Raw genomic sequence first — 16692 nt, forward strand, 5'->3', positions numbered from 1 at the left:
AGGGAGAGCAGCTGCCATAGCCAGGGGATACATGATAAGAATAGGTTCAATTTCGTAATGCATATTACTGACGCTGTGAGATATGTTCCCGAAATTAGGGCCATCATCCTCCATGACAAAAACCTCAGAGGGATTCTGACACACAAAACTTGGATGGGGGATAACGTTCAATGCTGCACTTACATTGCGTTTCTTCTCACCATTTACTGAGGGAGGAGAAGGAGAACGATCTCTTTTGGCTCGCTCCTTCTGACAAGAACGATATCTATCCCATTGGGAGGATGACCACTCCCTACAATACTCACATGGAGATTCTACTGAAAATCTCTTTCCTATACAAGCCGGACATACCGGGTGAAGATCTACATCTTTCCCGCTCATAAAGGTTCCACAAGGGCGACCATTATGGCCCGGGCAGGAACACAATGAGGTCGACATAGTCTAAAGGCACACAGTCTATGTCCAAAATAATTCACATGCAAGTCACAATTAATGTCCTAACACAAAGACACAAGCAAAAATAAGGGTGATGATCGAGTGATGCAACTGTCTGATCGTAGGAGTGAAGGCAGGAACGTCCTACTACTTCCACAGCTAGAAGGGTTGTGACTAGACGCCCGAGACAAGAGTAACCCGTCATGTGCATGGCTGCATGGCATGATGCAATCTACCGATTTTTCTTTAATTCCATTTTTCTTCACCCAAGGGGTTACTGCACTGCAATGTAGTTGTTCAGTTGCTACTTTCCTCTTGGTAAGGGTAGAAGAGACTCTTTAGCCATGGTAAGCAGCTCTTCTGGGAGAAGGACACTCCAAGATCAAACCATTGTTCTCTATTCTTGGGTGGTGCCGTGGCCTCTGTACCGTGGTCTTGCACTGCCTTGGGTTGGAGTTCTCTTGCTTGGGGGTACACTCTGGCACACTTTTCTATTTAGTTTCTCTTCCTCTTGTTCTGTTGAAGTTTTCATAGTTTAAATAGGAAATATTTATTTTAATAATGTTGCTATTCCTAACATATTTTATTTTTCCTTATTTCCTTTCCTCACTGGGCTATTTTCCCTGTTGGGGCCCCTGGGCTTTAAGCATCCTGCTTTTCCAACTAGGGTTGTAGCTTAGCATATAATAATAATAATAATAATAATAATAATAATAATAATAATAATAATAATAATAATAAATGACTCAGAAGTTTGCATCCAGGTAGGAACAACTACACTTTTATAAGGTAAAATAAAACTAATGGTTCAAATACAGGAATAATTACCTCCTATAGCAAGAGAAAAAAAAAATCAATCAGTAGTTTTCTTTAATCACCTGATTTGTAAAGCGTTGACAGTATTCTCAAAGAGCTTACAAATGTAAACAATGGAAAAGATGTACAGCTTATTCACCTTTTTTTTTTTTATTTCATAAAACTGTACGATAGTATTTGGATATTACATGCATTACTAATAGATACAGTCAAGTGAAACATCAGTGTTATCAAAATCCTGTACTTTATGGCCATAATAAATGGACATACAGTATATGTTTGGTCAATGGTGTAGCTTGTTTGAACAGAACATCAATTAAGTTCAGATTTACATTTTTTAATTCATGTACAGTATACACAAGGCTGTATCTACAGTAAAAGTAAGTTTTGGATTAATAAATATTTTAAGAGTGTATAACATGATCATTAGTGTGTTAGAATGGATTATAAATACTTTTATTCATGATTTTTTTTTTCCTGAAAATAATGAAAAAATATACTGTAAAATCCTGTATCTATTTTGCTGTTTTTTCAGCTATCACTGGGGGTTCTGAAACGGAACACCCGTGACAGCTGAGGAATATTGTAGTGATAAATAATTGATATACTACACTGTGTACAGTATATTTTTAAATAGGAACACAAACCAACCAAAGGAATAACTATATGCTGTTAAGGCAAAATCATTTTACTGTACTTACAGCAGCTATAGTCAGAAGGTCGAAGACTTTGCAGCAATACCGCCAAGCATTAACATTTCCATATTTGTTTTGGCACTCATCTGAGAAAAGAAAATCAACATAAGTTTCAGTAACATGAAATACCTACACTAAAAATCATAAACCTACATAAAGCTTCACAAAGAATTATAGAGTGACTTCCAGAAATCTGTTCTTAATACCATAAAAGTAAAAAAACACTGTAGCTAGATTTTAACCAATATCAAAACTTTCAAAATATCAAAGTGCATATACATTACAAAGACAAAAATTCCACATCACAAATCTATCATTGAGACAGACAAATATAGCTAACTTCAAAAGTAGTTTGTATTTTTCCTAGTTACATAAACTCTAGTCCTTTAAAACATGGAATGTCTTCAGCAGAGCTGGAACAGGTATTAATTTGTTAACAAGGTAGTTAACAACAGGTGGTGAGCATAGGTGGGGCATTTTTTACCTTAAGCTAATAACTGAGGGATGGTTGAAGTGGAAAGATAAACTTCAAAAGGACTTAGGTTTGTAAAGCTAGGAACAAAACATAATACTCTTAAAACGTGTTAATTGTTCCTATGTGTGTAAAAACTTTTTGTCCTTTAAAATAGGGAGACTCACTCTATGGTAAGAGAAAGACCCGTAGAACAAAACTGGATGGTTCATTCTCTTCCAAGGAATATGCATTTCTCCCTGGTTTTGAACTAAAGCAAGGAAGAGGACTTCAGTATTCTCCTATCAACCCATGATAGGGATGATTAGGGTGATAAGATCTTAGTTCCCACAGTGGAAATACAGTCTAGAATGAAATACCTGGTCTATCTGAATAAACATGGCTTAAGTTTGCAAAGAAATTATTTACCTGCCCTAAATGTTCATAAAACATCCGATACTAACCAACGCTGTTTTACTTACTTTCAAGACTGGTAATTTCATGTTATGCTAACTTTTCCATGCTTCAAACCCATATGCAGTATTAAAATTTTTTTTTTACTAAATTGTGTGAGTTATTTGCTTTTAACAAAGAACTTACTGAATATTTGTAATGACGTTTAAATTTTCTCATCATATATGCATCACTTTCAGCTGTTTAATTTGATGCCTAGTGAGCAATATAATTTTGCTATGGTTTCTGTTTAATGGCCAAAGAGGTTCCTTCACCCTTTTACTAATAGCTTGGCACAAAAATATGAAATTACCTGAAAGTATTAAATATTGATTAACCAAAGTTTACCATTATGTAGCATGCATTTATAGTTGAACCATAACATTCACAGGTTTGATTTAAGCAGATATGATTATTCACCGAGGCTGTAATTTTATTTACTATTTTTTTTTTTTTTTTTTGCATTCATCTTTTACCATGGCCCCTACGAGAGAATTGCCTTTCGCCATACCTACTCCAAAGAACCCAAAGAAAATGATGACCCTGGAACAAAAGATAGGTGTGCCAACGTATGGAAGGCATCTCTTTTGCAGCTGCGGGGAAAATGTTTCTTATGAACAATAGAATACTTTGCGGTACATTAGGAAATGTGAAGCTAACATCTGTGTTGCCATTTCTACATTTGTGGTTTCATGAAGAAATGTGAAGCAAACATCTGTGCTGCCATTTCAACATGCGTTTTCCTAAGTCCAAGACTGAAGGTTATATTTTTGTTGAAAAAAATTTAAATACTCATACAGTGCTGTATTTTCTCAACATTTTAAAACATAGATGAGACAAGGCCTTAAATATTGAAAACCTCCTAAATGTGTCTGTAAAATTGCAATCTCTTATAAAAAGGTTTATAACACTACCATAATAGCATTTTTTAAAATTTAATAGTGTATATAAGTGACCAGGCCTTTATTATTAATACCCTCTGTAAGTGCTTCATTACCCCTTTTACCCCCAATGGACGTACTGGTACGTTTCACAAAACTCATCCCTTTACCCACATGGACGTACTGGTACGTCCTTGCAAAAAACTGCTATTTTCATTTTTTTTTTTGCATATTTTTGATAACTTTATGAGAAACTTCAGGCATTTTCCAAAAGAATGAGACCAACCTGACGTCTCTATGACAAAAATTAAGGCTGTTAGAGCAATTTTAAAAATATATATAGCAAAATGTGTTTGAAAAAAAAAAAAAATGCCTGGGGGGTTAAGGCTTGGAAAGTTCCAAATAGCCTGGGGATAAAAGGGTTAATATTGTGATACCCTCATGCTTTCCTGTTCTTTTTTAGACTACTGTAGTATTAGAAAGGTTTTCTATACAACATGGTCAACACCCAACAATCCACTTCAATATGGGAGTGAGCAGGTAAGGGAAGTCTTGCCAAAGCACATTAAATCAATCAGCTTTGACAAATCTTCTTTTACCAAATCACCACTGTCTTTGAAGTCAGCTATAAGGGGAACGAGGCCCTTTGCGTCAATAGGCGTAGGAGATGATGATGATGATGATGACAGGGTAGTGAGTTGACTGTGTACACACACCAGTGACTTTGTAAAGGCAGTAAGTAATCTTGTTAATGTACTTATACTGTGCTAAAATATACAGACAATACAATTCACTTAAGAGAGGAGAGGGCCCCCCCCTTTTTTTTTTGTTTCATTTGTTGATGTCAGCTAACCCCCCAAAATTGGGGGAAGTGCCTTGGTATATGTATGTATGTATGTACAATTCACAATTCTTGAATTGCACTGGTCATACTGTATACTTTACTGTATTAATGCAGTGAATATTTCAGCTCACACAAATCCTCCGTTACCAATTCACTGTCATTCGTAAGTTTCCTACGGGGGAGGTGACTTATCTATGCACGCACAGTAGTGACTTAGTAAGGGAAGGGATTGCTGTATCCCTGATATCAAGAGGGACTTTTGCAGGTATTGTACCTTTGTTACCTAAGTCCTACAAATGTTAAGATCTGACCATATTACACTATATAACTTCAACAGAATCCTTTGAAATGTATAATAGCTTTGCTATATGGTGATTTTCAAATGGAGCTAATGCCTAAAATTACTGTAAGAAAGTGTACAATAAAAACAAAAAAAAATTCTTGTCACTTAGCTTCAGCAGTTTGATAAGAAACAACTGCTTGTAAGAGAAAGATACCGAGAGGGGAAAAATTTTCAACTTTAAAATATGAGGCTATGTGGAAACAGCAACTTCCTTTTCTCATCCATTTTAACCTTACCGTAAAACCCATATACTTGAGTGATTTGGCGAGACTCGTGATTTCCTCGAAGTAATGTTATCTTGTGCGGCCATTTCACTTTAAGCGTGAGAAGTCTAGTTAGGGTTTCTAAGCTGAAGTAACCTCGATCTACAAAGTCACCCATAAATATGTAATTTGTGTCGGGAACCTGGCCCCCAGTTCGAAAAAGTTCTTCGAGATCATAAAACTGAAAGAGAGACATTTCAAAATTAGACAGCATAACTAAAACTAAGGTTCAACAACCATATACATATTGTACAAAAAACTACTTTAACAGCAGCTTATCAAGAATAAACTACACTGCTGTATTAAAATATACTAATAAAACAAACACAAAATGCAGATACTCTCGCAAACTCCATCTGCCTTAAACAAAAAGTTACATATATCAATAGATGAATAATGGAAATATGACAAATTTGAAGATAACTAGTATTTTTCATAACTATAACCCCCCCCCCCTGAGTCCTTTACATACGAGAGAGAACAGCGAAGATGTAATACACAGTAGTTAAAATTTCATGATGAGGTATAAAAAAGTGTTCAGTACAGAAGTTACCGACTGGGAGCAGGAAAGACCCAGCCTCATCTTGCTCACTGCGTAGTCCTGTTGATTGCAGCTGAGACTTTCTAGGGGATTAGTGATGGCAGGAAAGTATGAGTAAACGACTCAGGTTTGTTTAATCAGGAAAAATAAAAATTATCTCCAAATTCATCATTTGTTCTGGTAAAAATAGAAACCAATGTCCTTTACATAGGAGACTTATCCTTAGGTGGGAGGAAGTTCCTGTTCAATTTGGCTGGAAAACTAATCCCAGGATTTCTAAACTCCGATCCTGTAGGTAGTGAGGGTTCAGGTTTCTTACACCTTGTGCACCAGTGGTGTGACTGGACTATACCAGAGGGTCCACGGCCCATGCAATAATGGACACTGAGTAGATAGTCTGTGTTGTAACGATGAGGCGTATGTATGTATACTAATGGGTTTCTCTTCTCAAATGCCAGGGTTTAACTAATTTGTGACATTGTGTGCTCTAGCTCGAGCTCTTCCTGGAGAAGAAGGCGAGATTATTAACCATCCCCTTCAGCCATGGAAGGGGATGGTCAATTACCTCCCTTAGCCAAGAAGAGATTGCATTTCTGGCTACATTCTTCTTTACTCTCCCTGTATCGATGGAAAGATGTTCCAGGCGAGGTCGAATTGCAAACAGACATACAGTATAAGATTGCGCCTTAGCGCCCTCTCAGGAGACAAAAGGAACTGATCAGGATCATTGGTTACCCCTCTAAGGCTCACGTTCTAAAACAACAAAAACCTGGAATCAGGAAATGATGGATTCTGGGTTTTGGTAATAAATTTGGGGATAAAGAAGAACATGACCTGCCTCCATCACCCGGTATGAGACGGGTAACATGCAGCTCGCTAACCCTCTTACAGGAGGCTAGGGGGAGCAAGAAGACCATTTTGAAGGTGAGGTTCATATCTAAGACAAGCCTCAATGCTTCATAAGTTGCCCTTTTATAAAGAACATAGTACTGTACTTCGACAATGATCTGGGGTGATGGTCTCACCTCTAACGGAGGACAAGTCTGTTCTTAACTCCGTATGAGCACGGGGAGCTCTACCGAAGAGGAAAACATCAACTCCCTTCAGCATAAAGGCCAGCTCAATGCTGAGCAATAACCTTTCACAGTTGATACCGAGCAGAGTCCTTCCACAAAACTCACAGAAAATAGCCCACTTGGCTTGATAAACGGAGGTTGAAGACTTCAGAAGATATCCAGAAATCTCTCGCGAAACACCTTTCCTCGAGAGATGCTAGATAACCTCCACGTGTAAAGCCAAAGCAATTCTACTAAGCTATGGAAGATCTCGGGGTGTGGTTGGAAGAACAGGTCAGGAAGAGGAGACAATTCCCGTGGAGTCTCTCTCAACAGAAGAACAAGGACCAGGTACCATACTACTTGAGGCAATTTCAAGGCCACTAGATTATGTTGAGGTTGAGAATGGCTCGAACCCAATCTAAAACACTCATAAGGCAGAACAACGGAAAAGCATTGACATCTAAGCCGTCCCATGGGTACTGAAATGCACCCTCCAATGCTGTTTCCAGTAAATTGGGAGCTTGTGAATAGCTCGATCATCGGCGAACCGCACAAAGTCAGCATCTCTGTCGTTATTCGAGGATTCAAGGACCATTCGGAGCCGACCACCTGCATCCTCTTGCCCAGTCTGTCTGCTACAATGTTCTTTCTGCCTGGAATAAGGCGGGCTGTCAGAGTAATTGAGTTGAGCTCAGCTAACTCGTGCCTCTCTACTTCTAGTTGCCAAAGCTGTAATGACACAGTACCTCCTTGTTTGTTCACATACGCCACTACATTGGTGTTGCCACTCATCAACACCACGAAGTGACTGGCTAAAAGAGGGCACAAGTACTGGAGTGCCAGAAAAGTTGCTCATAGTTCAACACGTTTATATGGCATAGATGCTCTTGTTCGGACCACTGTCCCATTGTCATATGTTGAAGGTGTAGTACACCCCACATTCCTATAACGCATCTATGAACAACGGGAACTCTGGAAGAGAATTCATCTCGTTCACGTCTAGCTACCATTCTAGGTTGTCTGGACTCTTCCCATATTGAAACCGATGAAAGAGGGTAGTCAAGATGTTGAGACCACTTCTTCCAATTCACCACAACCCTTAGATTGTGTCAAAATGAAAGAAGAAGGACTTCCTCTGAATCTGCCAAGATTAGCCAATCGTCCAGATATTTCGAGATGAATGACGTTGGTGTGTCCAAGCTGACACTAGCGTAAAGACTTTGGTGAAGTCTTGTGGCATTGTCAAAAGTCCGAAACAAAAAATCTTGAACTAGTACTCTTTATTGGTTATGACAAAGTGGAGGTACTTCCTGAGGCCAGGATAAATTGCAATCGGGAAGTAAAGGTCTTCAGCCTCCAGAAGCCTTTTCTACAAACTAGAGTCAACTGAAGAAGACTGGGGAGCCATCGTTGACCTCTTGGAGAGCGCTCTTCTCCGGCATATTCTGGACTTTTGCCCTTAGGGCTACGACATCTTTCGCTGATCCCTGGCGATTGGATAATGGCGTCACTGGCGGTGGAATAAGGGGAGGGGGAAGCTGATCCTTGAGAGGAGGTACTTGGATCGAAGGACGTCTACCATCCATCCGTCCGCCCCATGATACCACCAACTCCTCCATCTGCGTTGCAGGCATCTTCTCACAAGTGGCATCATGGGAAGAATGCCTCCTGTAGCAGGGTTGTCTTCTTTGTCCTTTCCCCTGCGTCTCCCTCACCCTTGTCGAATCGGAAAGGGCTGGTTTGTTTCCTGCTTGAGGATGGAAAGCACGAGCCTCTGTGCCTGCCTAGCTGGAGTCTAAGCTCTTGCTTGACTAGAAGTGAAGGCAAACTGTGGTCGTTGGAGAGACATTCCTTGGTCCATCAGCGAGTCCTGGCTGGTTTTCCTCCAATTCTTGGTTATTACCTCAATCTCCTCTATTGGAAATAGAGCATGACCCTTAAGTGTGGAGAGGCCACAGCACCGCGCCTCTTCAGGACCCAGTTCGTACACTGGTTGGCTGCTTAGCGAGTCAAGAACTCCACAGCTATGATTCCTGTCAGGACGATGTTCTTAAGAGCCTTTCTCTTGTCCACGTCAAACAAGTCCTTTGTGTCGGCTAGGTAGTCAACTGTGCCTGACCAGTGGTTGATCCAAGAGGCAGCCTGAGGAGTAGCCATTGCTGTGCTCTCCATGCTCGAAGCTTCAGTGATGTAAATGTAATCAGATGCAAACATAAGCAGTCAGCGGTGACACCTGGAGTTAACACGGCCACTGCAAAATCAAGAGGTAAGGGTTAAGGTGAAGCCTCCTGCATGTGGTAGTACCAGTACTTCTTCTGCCACGAGAAAGCTGGAAGAACCCTACCCTCAAGGATTCCTTCCTTGCAGAGACCTGTGTGTCGACCTTGACTAGCGCTTCCAAACCAGGATTGACAAGGGAAACTCTAGGCGAGGTCTGGTGCCCCAAGGTACACGACACAGCTGACTGATGGCAGCTTTCCTCCCCTCGGGAGGAGAGCAGGGTGCATCTTCCAGGCCGTTCACTCTACAGTGCTTCATTAAGGGTGACAGGCTAAGAAAGGGCACCTTCAGTTTCGTTGGAGTTGTCGAGATCAAGTCATCCATCTCCGATACGTTACCCAGCCGGTCTCAGGAGGGGTCTTAGTTATACCCATTATCTCGCTCCTCTCTCCTTAGAGGAGACTGAGACAGAGGGACACTATCAACTACACTCCTTCTGGGATCCCTCGGGACTCGCTAGTCCTGGGTCAACTAAAGAGTTATAGGGTCTGCTGAGGAACTGGACCTGTTCTTTGGGTCGCATCTGGTTAAAGTGCGAGTTAGTGAGACTTGTCTGGTTGAGGTGCACCCAGGTTCTTTTAATCAAGAGGGAGTAAGGCCAAGGTTGAAAGCAAGCACACTCCGGAGAGCTAGAGTGCTCAGGAGTCCTTTTCTTGTAGGAGTGATGGTCAGGAGTTCATCATTCTGCATATTTTGAAGAGGTAGGATACTCCTCCATTTGCCCTTGCTTGCAGTACTTTTAAATGGGGCAATCTTGAGGTGCTGGTGGGAGACTTAGGAGACATGTCTCCTCCAGTGGTCTCAAGATGTGGTCGAGATGAAGGTGGATGGCTTCGAGGACATAAGTCCACTGAGGAGGGATTCCCTCCTCTGGGCTCTCAAGGGAAAAGAACCGATGACTTCTCTTGCAGGAGCAACACTATTCTGCGGGGTCCCTGCAGCAATCACATACACTAGCTACACCTTGGAAGGCAGACCTTGAAGTCCCAGGGAGGGCCACAACAATTGTAAAGACTCATCCATCTATAAAGATACAGAAGGCTCCATCCGAGGAGGAGGCCCTTCCATTTCACCAGGGGAAATTAGAACGTTTCTTTGCCTCGAGGTTTCCCCCAAAGTTAAAGAGCCACCACTCTTACCAGACTAGTTTCGGGAGTTGACCATCAGGGAAGGGTTGAAGGGCTATGTACCGGGGGTCAGAGGAAGAAGTCGGGACTTCTCCCTTCTCCTGATACAAGTTTCCTACTGGAAGGGTGACCATTCCAGACAATCAAAACAGGGGAGGGCTAACTGCAGAAGTATCCTCTGCATGCTGGGCACAAAAGGTGAGGATCACTTTCCCCTCAAGCTCATAAAGGTGTCTTGTCCGACACCCCCAGACATTTCCGTATATCCCCAGACGATCCAAAGTTGCTAACACGCTGGAAAAAAAATTAAGTCTGCCAATATTTCAGCCAGTGGGAATGACTGTCATCACTGACGCCTACTATCAAAGTGACTACTCGGAGAGTAAGCAGGGGGGCGGAGCATCCAAGCTCCGTGTCTGTAACTACCAACCACCCGTTTACGTCTCTTTATAAAATTTCAAGTGCCGGGCATTCCAGCTTTGCTGTTCTCTCTCCTATGTAAAGGACAATGGTTTGTATTTGCACCGGTACAACCTGTGGTTACAAATATTAAAACAGTTTCAGAAAATGAAAGTCAATATCTTTATTGTGAGATTCACTTACATCAAGTACAGTAATACCCTAAAGAAAGATGTAGCTTCAAAAATATATCGACCAATTACTAAAAACCCAAGACATTTACCTGACCATGTATGTCTCCACATACTGTAACCGGGGTTGAAACTGGCTGTATGTTGCCCTCTTCTAATAACAATTCACATACTGATTCACATAATTTCTGTAATAAAAATAAAGGCACCAATCAACAAAAATGTTAACTGCAGCAGAAATATATTCTTATCAAGAAATAGCATCATGAATTAAATAAGTGTATAGTACAGCACTTGATTAATAACGTTAAATTAGTGAACACCATTGTGAAAAAGGAAAATTGCTGTTAATGATGGCACCGATGATTAAGAACAACAAGGATATCCTATTTGTGGTACAAACCCCAGTTTAACATGCTACCCTTAAAGCTTAGGATCCAAACAACGTACATTGACCATATGTCTTCAAAGTGGATATAAATGGTAGTCTAAGTTGAGTCTGGAAGTTTGAAGGGTCACAGCTTACACCAGCTAGGCAGCTCTTTGCCAATGAACAGATTTAGACACTTGATAAACATGCTAGAGCTGGCCATACAAAATGTCGATTAAATTGAGAGCCCTTTCATAGTATTTTATTTCTTACTACTGTGTCATAGACTAATAGTACTATGTAATCTTTATTATATCCATTATAATTGCTACAAGAGGTGGTGTAGATAAGGTCAAATTGTGATTGGGGCAGGTTACCTAGTCTTGCCTAGGTTAGGTTATTAAAAATTCAAGGTCTTTCATTATCTAGATTATGTAAACGTAAACTAGTTAATAACTAATATGATATTTTAATTATAAAATAAATTTTTGAATATACTTACCCGGTGAATATATAATAGCTGACGTCTCCGGCGGCTCGACAGAAAAACACAAAAACTCGCGAGCGATCGCTATGAAGGTTGCGGGTGTGCCCACCAGCGCCAACTATCGGCTAGATACCGCATATACATGTACAGCTCCAGTTCTTCTCATCCCGCTGGGTCTCTATCGGGGAGGAAGGGGGGGCCTTAAATTTATATATTCACCGGGTAAGTATATTCAAAAATTTATTTTATAATTAAAATACCATTTTTAAATATTTAACTTAGCCGGTGAATATATAATAGCTGATTCACACCCATGGTGGTGGGTAGAGACCAGAATTAATAAAGTTTACAGCGTATATGCTTAGAGTTTTTGACAGTTATATCATAACAAAACCCAAATATATATAGGTACCTGGTAAGGAAGTTGACTTAGACGATTACTCTGCCTTGTTAGTCTGTCTTCCTCACGAAGCCCAGCCATCCTCTTAGGATGCTGAAAGACTCCCAGGAGCTGAAGTATCAAGGGCTGCAACCCATACAACAGGACCTCATCAAACCCCTAATCTGGGCGCTCAAGAAATGACATTTGACCACCCGCCAAATCAACCAGGATGCGAAAGGCTTCTTAGCCTTCCGTACAACCCAAAAACAAGATTAAAAACATTTCAAGAGACAGATTAAAAGGATATTGGAATTAAGGGAATGTAGTGGTAGAACCCTCACCCACTACTGCACTCGCTGCAACGAATGGACCCAGTGTGTAGCAGTCCTCGTAAAGAGTCTGGACATCTTTTAAGTAAAATGACGCGAATACCGACTTGCTTCTCCAAAAGGTCGCGTCCATAATACTTTGCAGAGATCTATTTTGCTTAAAGGGCACGGAAGTTGCTATAGCTCTTACTTCGTGCGTCTTAACCTTAAGCAAGCATCGGTCTTTTTCATTCAAGTGAGAATGAGCCTCTCGTATTAAAAATCTGATAAAATATGACAAAGCATTCTTTGACATAGGCAATGATGGTTTCTTAACTGAGCACCATAAGGCCTCAGATCCACCTCGTAAGGACTTAGTACGAGCTAAGTAGAACTTAAGAGCTCTAACTGGACACAGCACTCTTTCAAGTTCGTTGCCTACGATCTCTGACAGGCAAGGTATATCAAAAGACTTAGGCCAAGGACGAGAAGGCAGTTCATTTTTGGCCAGGAAACCAAGTTGAAGTGAACATGTGGCTTTTTCTGTAGAAAAGCCGATGTTCTTACTGAAGGCATGAATTTCACTGACCCTTTTAGCCGAAGCCAAGCACACTAGGAAAAGCGTCTTGAGGGTGAGATCCTTCAGGGAGGCTGAATGTAATGGCTCAAACCTGTCTAACATGAGGAACCTTAGGACCACGTCTAAGTTCCATCCAGGAGTTGCCATACGACGTTCCTTAGAGGTCTCGAAAGACTTAAGGAGATCTTGGAGATCTTTATTGTTGGAAAGATCTAAGCCTCTATGTCGAAAGACCGAAGCCAACATGCTCCTGTAGCCCTTAATCGTGGGAGCTGAGAGGGAGCGAACATTTCTCAGATGTAAAAGAAAATCTGCGATTTGGGCTACAGAGGTACTGGAAGAGGACACAGATGCTGACTTGCACCAGTCTCGAAAGACTTCCCACTTCGACTGGTATACTCTGATGGTAGAAGCTCTCCTAGCTCTCGCAATCGCACTGGCTGCCTCCTTCGAAAAGCCTCGAGCTCTTGAGAGTCTCTCGATAGTCTGAAGGCAGTCAGACGAAGCGCGGGGAGGCTTTGATGAACATTCTTTACGTGGGGCTGACGTAAGAGATCTACCCTTAGTGGAAGACTTCTTGGAATGTCTACCAGCCATTGAAGTACCTCGGTGAACCACTCTCTCGCGGGCCAGAGGGGAGCAACCAACGTCAACCTTGTCCCTTCGTGAGAGGCGAACTTCTGCAGTACCTTGTTGACTATCTTGAATGGTGGGAATGCATACAAGTCCAGATGAGACCAATCCAGTAGAAACGCGTCTATATGGATCGCCTCTGGATCTGGGACTGGTGAGCAATAGATCGGTAACCTTTTGGTCAACGAGGTGGCAAAGAGGTCTATGGTGGGTTGACCCCAAGTCGCCCAAAGACTCTTGCACACGTCCTTGTGGAGGGTCCATTCCGTGGGTATCACCTGACCCCTCCGACTGAGACAGTCTGCCAAGACGTTCAAGTCCCCCTGGATGGCAAAGGCAAAGGCAAATTTTATTCTATCGACCCCTTCCGGAGTATGAGAATTACAAAATTACACAGATATATATATTTTACACAAAAACTACAAAAAGAAGAGACCAATAGATTACAACTATATTTATGTACTGTACACATATATTCAGTAAGTACATAATTAACGCATAAAAGGTATTCTGACAAAGGAAAGTACATACATTGAAAAATAATACCAGAATAATGAAAATCCTAGAAAGTATTAAATCTAAAATAAAGACATTATAAGGTTAACAAACCTTGCAAGTCTTTTCAGTTCTCTAGCATTACTTGTATTGAGGAGCAGACTGAATTTAAAAGTGGTAGGTCTTCTACAATAGTAGGGCTTTAGGTATCTCTCTCTTATTTCTCTAATCACAGGACAAACTAAAACATAATGGTATTCATCCCCAACTTCAATGCCGTTGCATAGTGTGCAAGAGTGCTGATTCTCTTGCCTAGAATATCTTTCAGTTGCTACAGGAAGTTTGTGGGTACCACACCTATATTTACTAAGGGCAATTCTTTCTGGAATATCTAAATTTATAATATACTTTTCTTGGCCAAATTCTGTCTTAAAAAGTTTATAATTACTACACAATATATTTCTTTCTACTTCTGCATACCACTGTTGTCTCTCCATATCTTTCAGTTTCATTTCTAGGCTATTTATTATCCACGTGTGATTGAAATTTTCTGGATGCTCCCATATATTTGACATACCACATGAATCAAGGATAGTTTTAATTTTATGGATCCAACTAGACTTATACTCATTCGACTCGTATAGAATTCTAAGAAAACGATAAAAAACATTTGACAATTTAGACGCCTTTGATTTTACAATTCTCAGCCAAAATCCAATCATCCGTTTGCAAATAGATATTTCAATTTTGAATCTGCCAAGATCCCCATATACCATGCAGTTTGCTGTTCGCTTGTTCACACAGAGCTGATTTTTCATGAACTTCTTGTGAAATGCTTCAACATGATCTAGTTTGTGGTAACCCCATATTTCACAACCGTAAGTCAAAATTGGTACAACTAGAGCATCGAATAGATCACAGTTGATATCAATGGGTAATTCAAGTTTTTTACATTTAATTAACATACTAAATAATGCTCTACGTGCTTGAATGACTTGTTTCTTAATAGCTTTATCCATTTTACCATTATAATTGAACGTAGTACCAAGGTAAATATAATCATCTACAATTTCGATGCTCTCCTCACCATATTTAAAATTCGGGACATTTCTAACTTTTCCTCTAGAAAATACAACTACTTTAGTTTTTGAAACATTAATTTGAAGTTTCCAAGTATCACAATATTCTTTTACTTTGTTTAAGGCATTTTGTAATTCCTTTGGGGATTCAGCCATTACAATAGTATCATCAGCATAAAGCAAAACATAAATACGCAAAAACATTTCTATGTCAATACTACTTAATTTTTCATTTATTTCCCTTGAACACATATCCATCCCATTATAACCCCCGCTAAGAAAAGACTCGAAATCATTTAGGTAGATGGCAAAAAGTAATGGGGAAAGAATCTCGTCAACAGGGAGATGCCTCGATTTCTTGACCATATGAGAAGGTCCCTTGCGATCTCGTACAGCGTGTGGGAGTGTGTGCCTCCTTGCTTGGAGATGTACGCCAAAGCTGTGGTGTTGTCTGAGTTGACCTCTACCACTTTGTTTCAAAGAATGCTTTCGAATTTCATCAAGGCCAAGTGGACTGCCAATAGCTCCTTGCCGTTGATGTGCATGCTCTTCTGACTTGAGGTCCACAGACCCGAGCATTCCCGACCGTCCAGGGTCGCACCCCAACCCAAATCCGACGCGTCTGAGAACAACACGTGGTTTGGGTTCTTGACCTCTCTTTCCCTCGGCACGAGAGCCTCCCCTGCTGGGAGCTCTGCCACGAAAGGGCGGGATAAATCTAGATGCAGGAGTCTCGATCCTGGGTCTCACAGCAAAGGATGAAGAAGGAGCCCCTTTGCGAGCAGAGGACGCCATCAGGTCATGAGTGTCCTTCTGCACAAGCGAAGCAGCTATATCCTTAACCAGCTGTTGTGGAAACAAGGCCGCTGATAAGGGAGCAAAGAGCAGTTCCGATCTCTGACAGGGAGTAACTCCTGCCGAAAGGAAAGAGCAAAGGGTTTCTCTCTTCTTTAAGACTCCCGACGTAAAGGTGGAGGCGAGCTCATTGGAGCCATCGCGGATGGCTTTATCCATACAGGACATGATAAGTAAGGAAACATCTCGGTCGGCAGACGAGACCTTCCTACTTAATGCTCCTAATGACCAGTCAAGAAATTTAAACACTTCAAAGGCCCTAAATACGCCTTTAAGCAGATGGTCAAGGTCCGAGGAGGACCAACAAATCTTCGAGCGTCTCATGGCCAGGCGACGGGGAGAGTCTACGAGGCTTGAGAAGTCACCCTGGGCAGAGGCAGGGACTCCCAAGCCGAGAACTTCTCCCGTGTCATACCAGACGCTCGATCTAGAAGCAAGCTTAGAAGGAGGGAAGGCAAAGGCCGTCTTCCCCAAACTCCTCCTGGTATCCAACCAGTCGCCTAGAAGACGTAAAGCCCTCTTAGAAGAGCGAGAAAGCACTAGCTTAGTAAAGGCTGGCTTGGTAGCAGCTAAGCCTAGAGCAAACTCAGACGGAGGCGACCGAGGAGCAACAGCAACAAAGTGATCTGGAAAAAGATCCTTGAAAATCATCATGATCATCTTAAAATCCATCGAAGGAGGAACCGCCTTAGGTTCATCTACATCTGAAGGATTATCATCAGGATG

The 16692-nt window shown here is 41.3% G+C and overlaps 1 protein-coding gene across 1 annotated transcript in view; it reads right to left on the reverse strand.

The window, feature by feature from the left end:
* The window catches only part of PpV (Protein phosphatase V), a 43569-nt gene that overhangs the window by 13946 nt on the left and 12931 nt on the right, over window positions 1-16692 (reverse strand). The window contains exons 2-4 of the mRNA XM_068384341.1: window positions 10870-10965; window positions 5155-5362; window positions 1953-2032 (exon numbers count right to left, since the gene is read on the reverse strand). Coding sequence (XP_068240442.1) covers window positions 1953-2032; window positions 5155-5362; window positions 10870-10965 — 384 coding nt within the window. The remainder of the gene's footprint in view (window positions 1-1952; window positions 2033-5154; window positions 5363-10869; window positions 10966-16692) is intronic.

The sequence above is a fragment of the Palaemon carinicauda genome, chromosome 12 (assembly GCF_036898095.1).
Source record: "Palaemon carinicauda isolate YSFRI2023 chromosome 12, ASM3689809v2, whole genome shotgun sequence".
Lineage (NCBI taxonomy): Eukaryota > Metazoa > Arthropoda > Malacostraca > Decapoda > Palaemonidae > Palaemon > Palaemon carinicauda.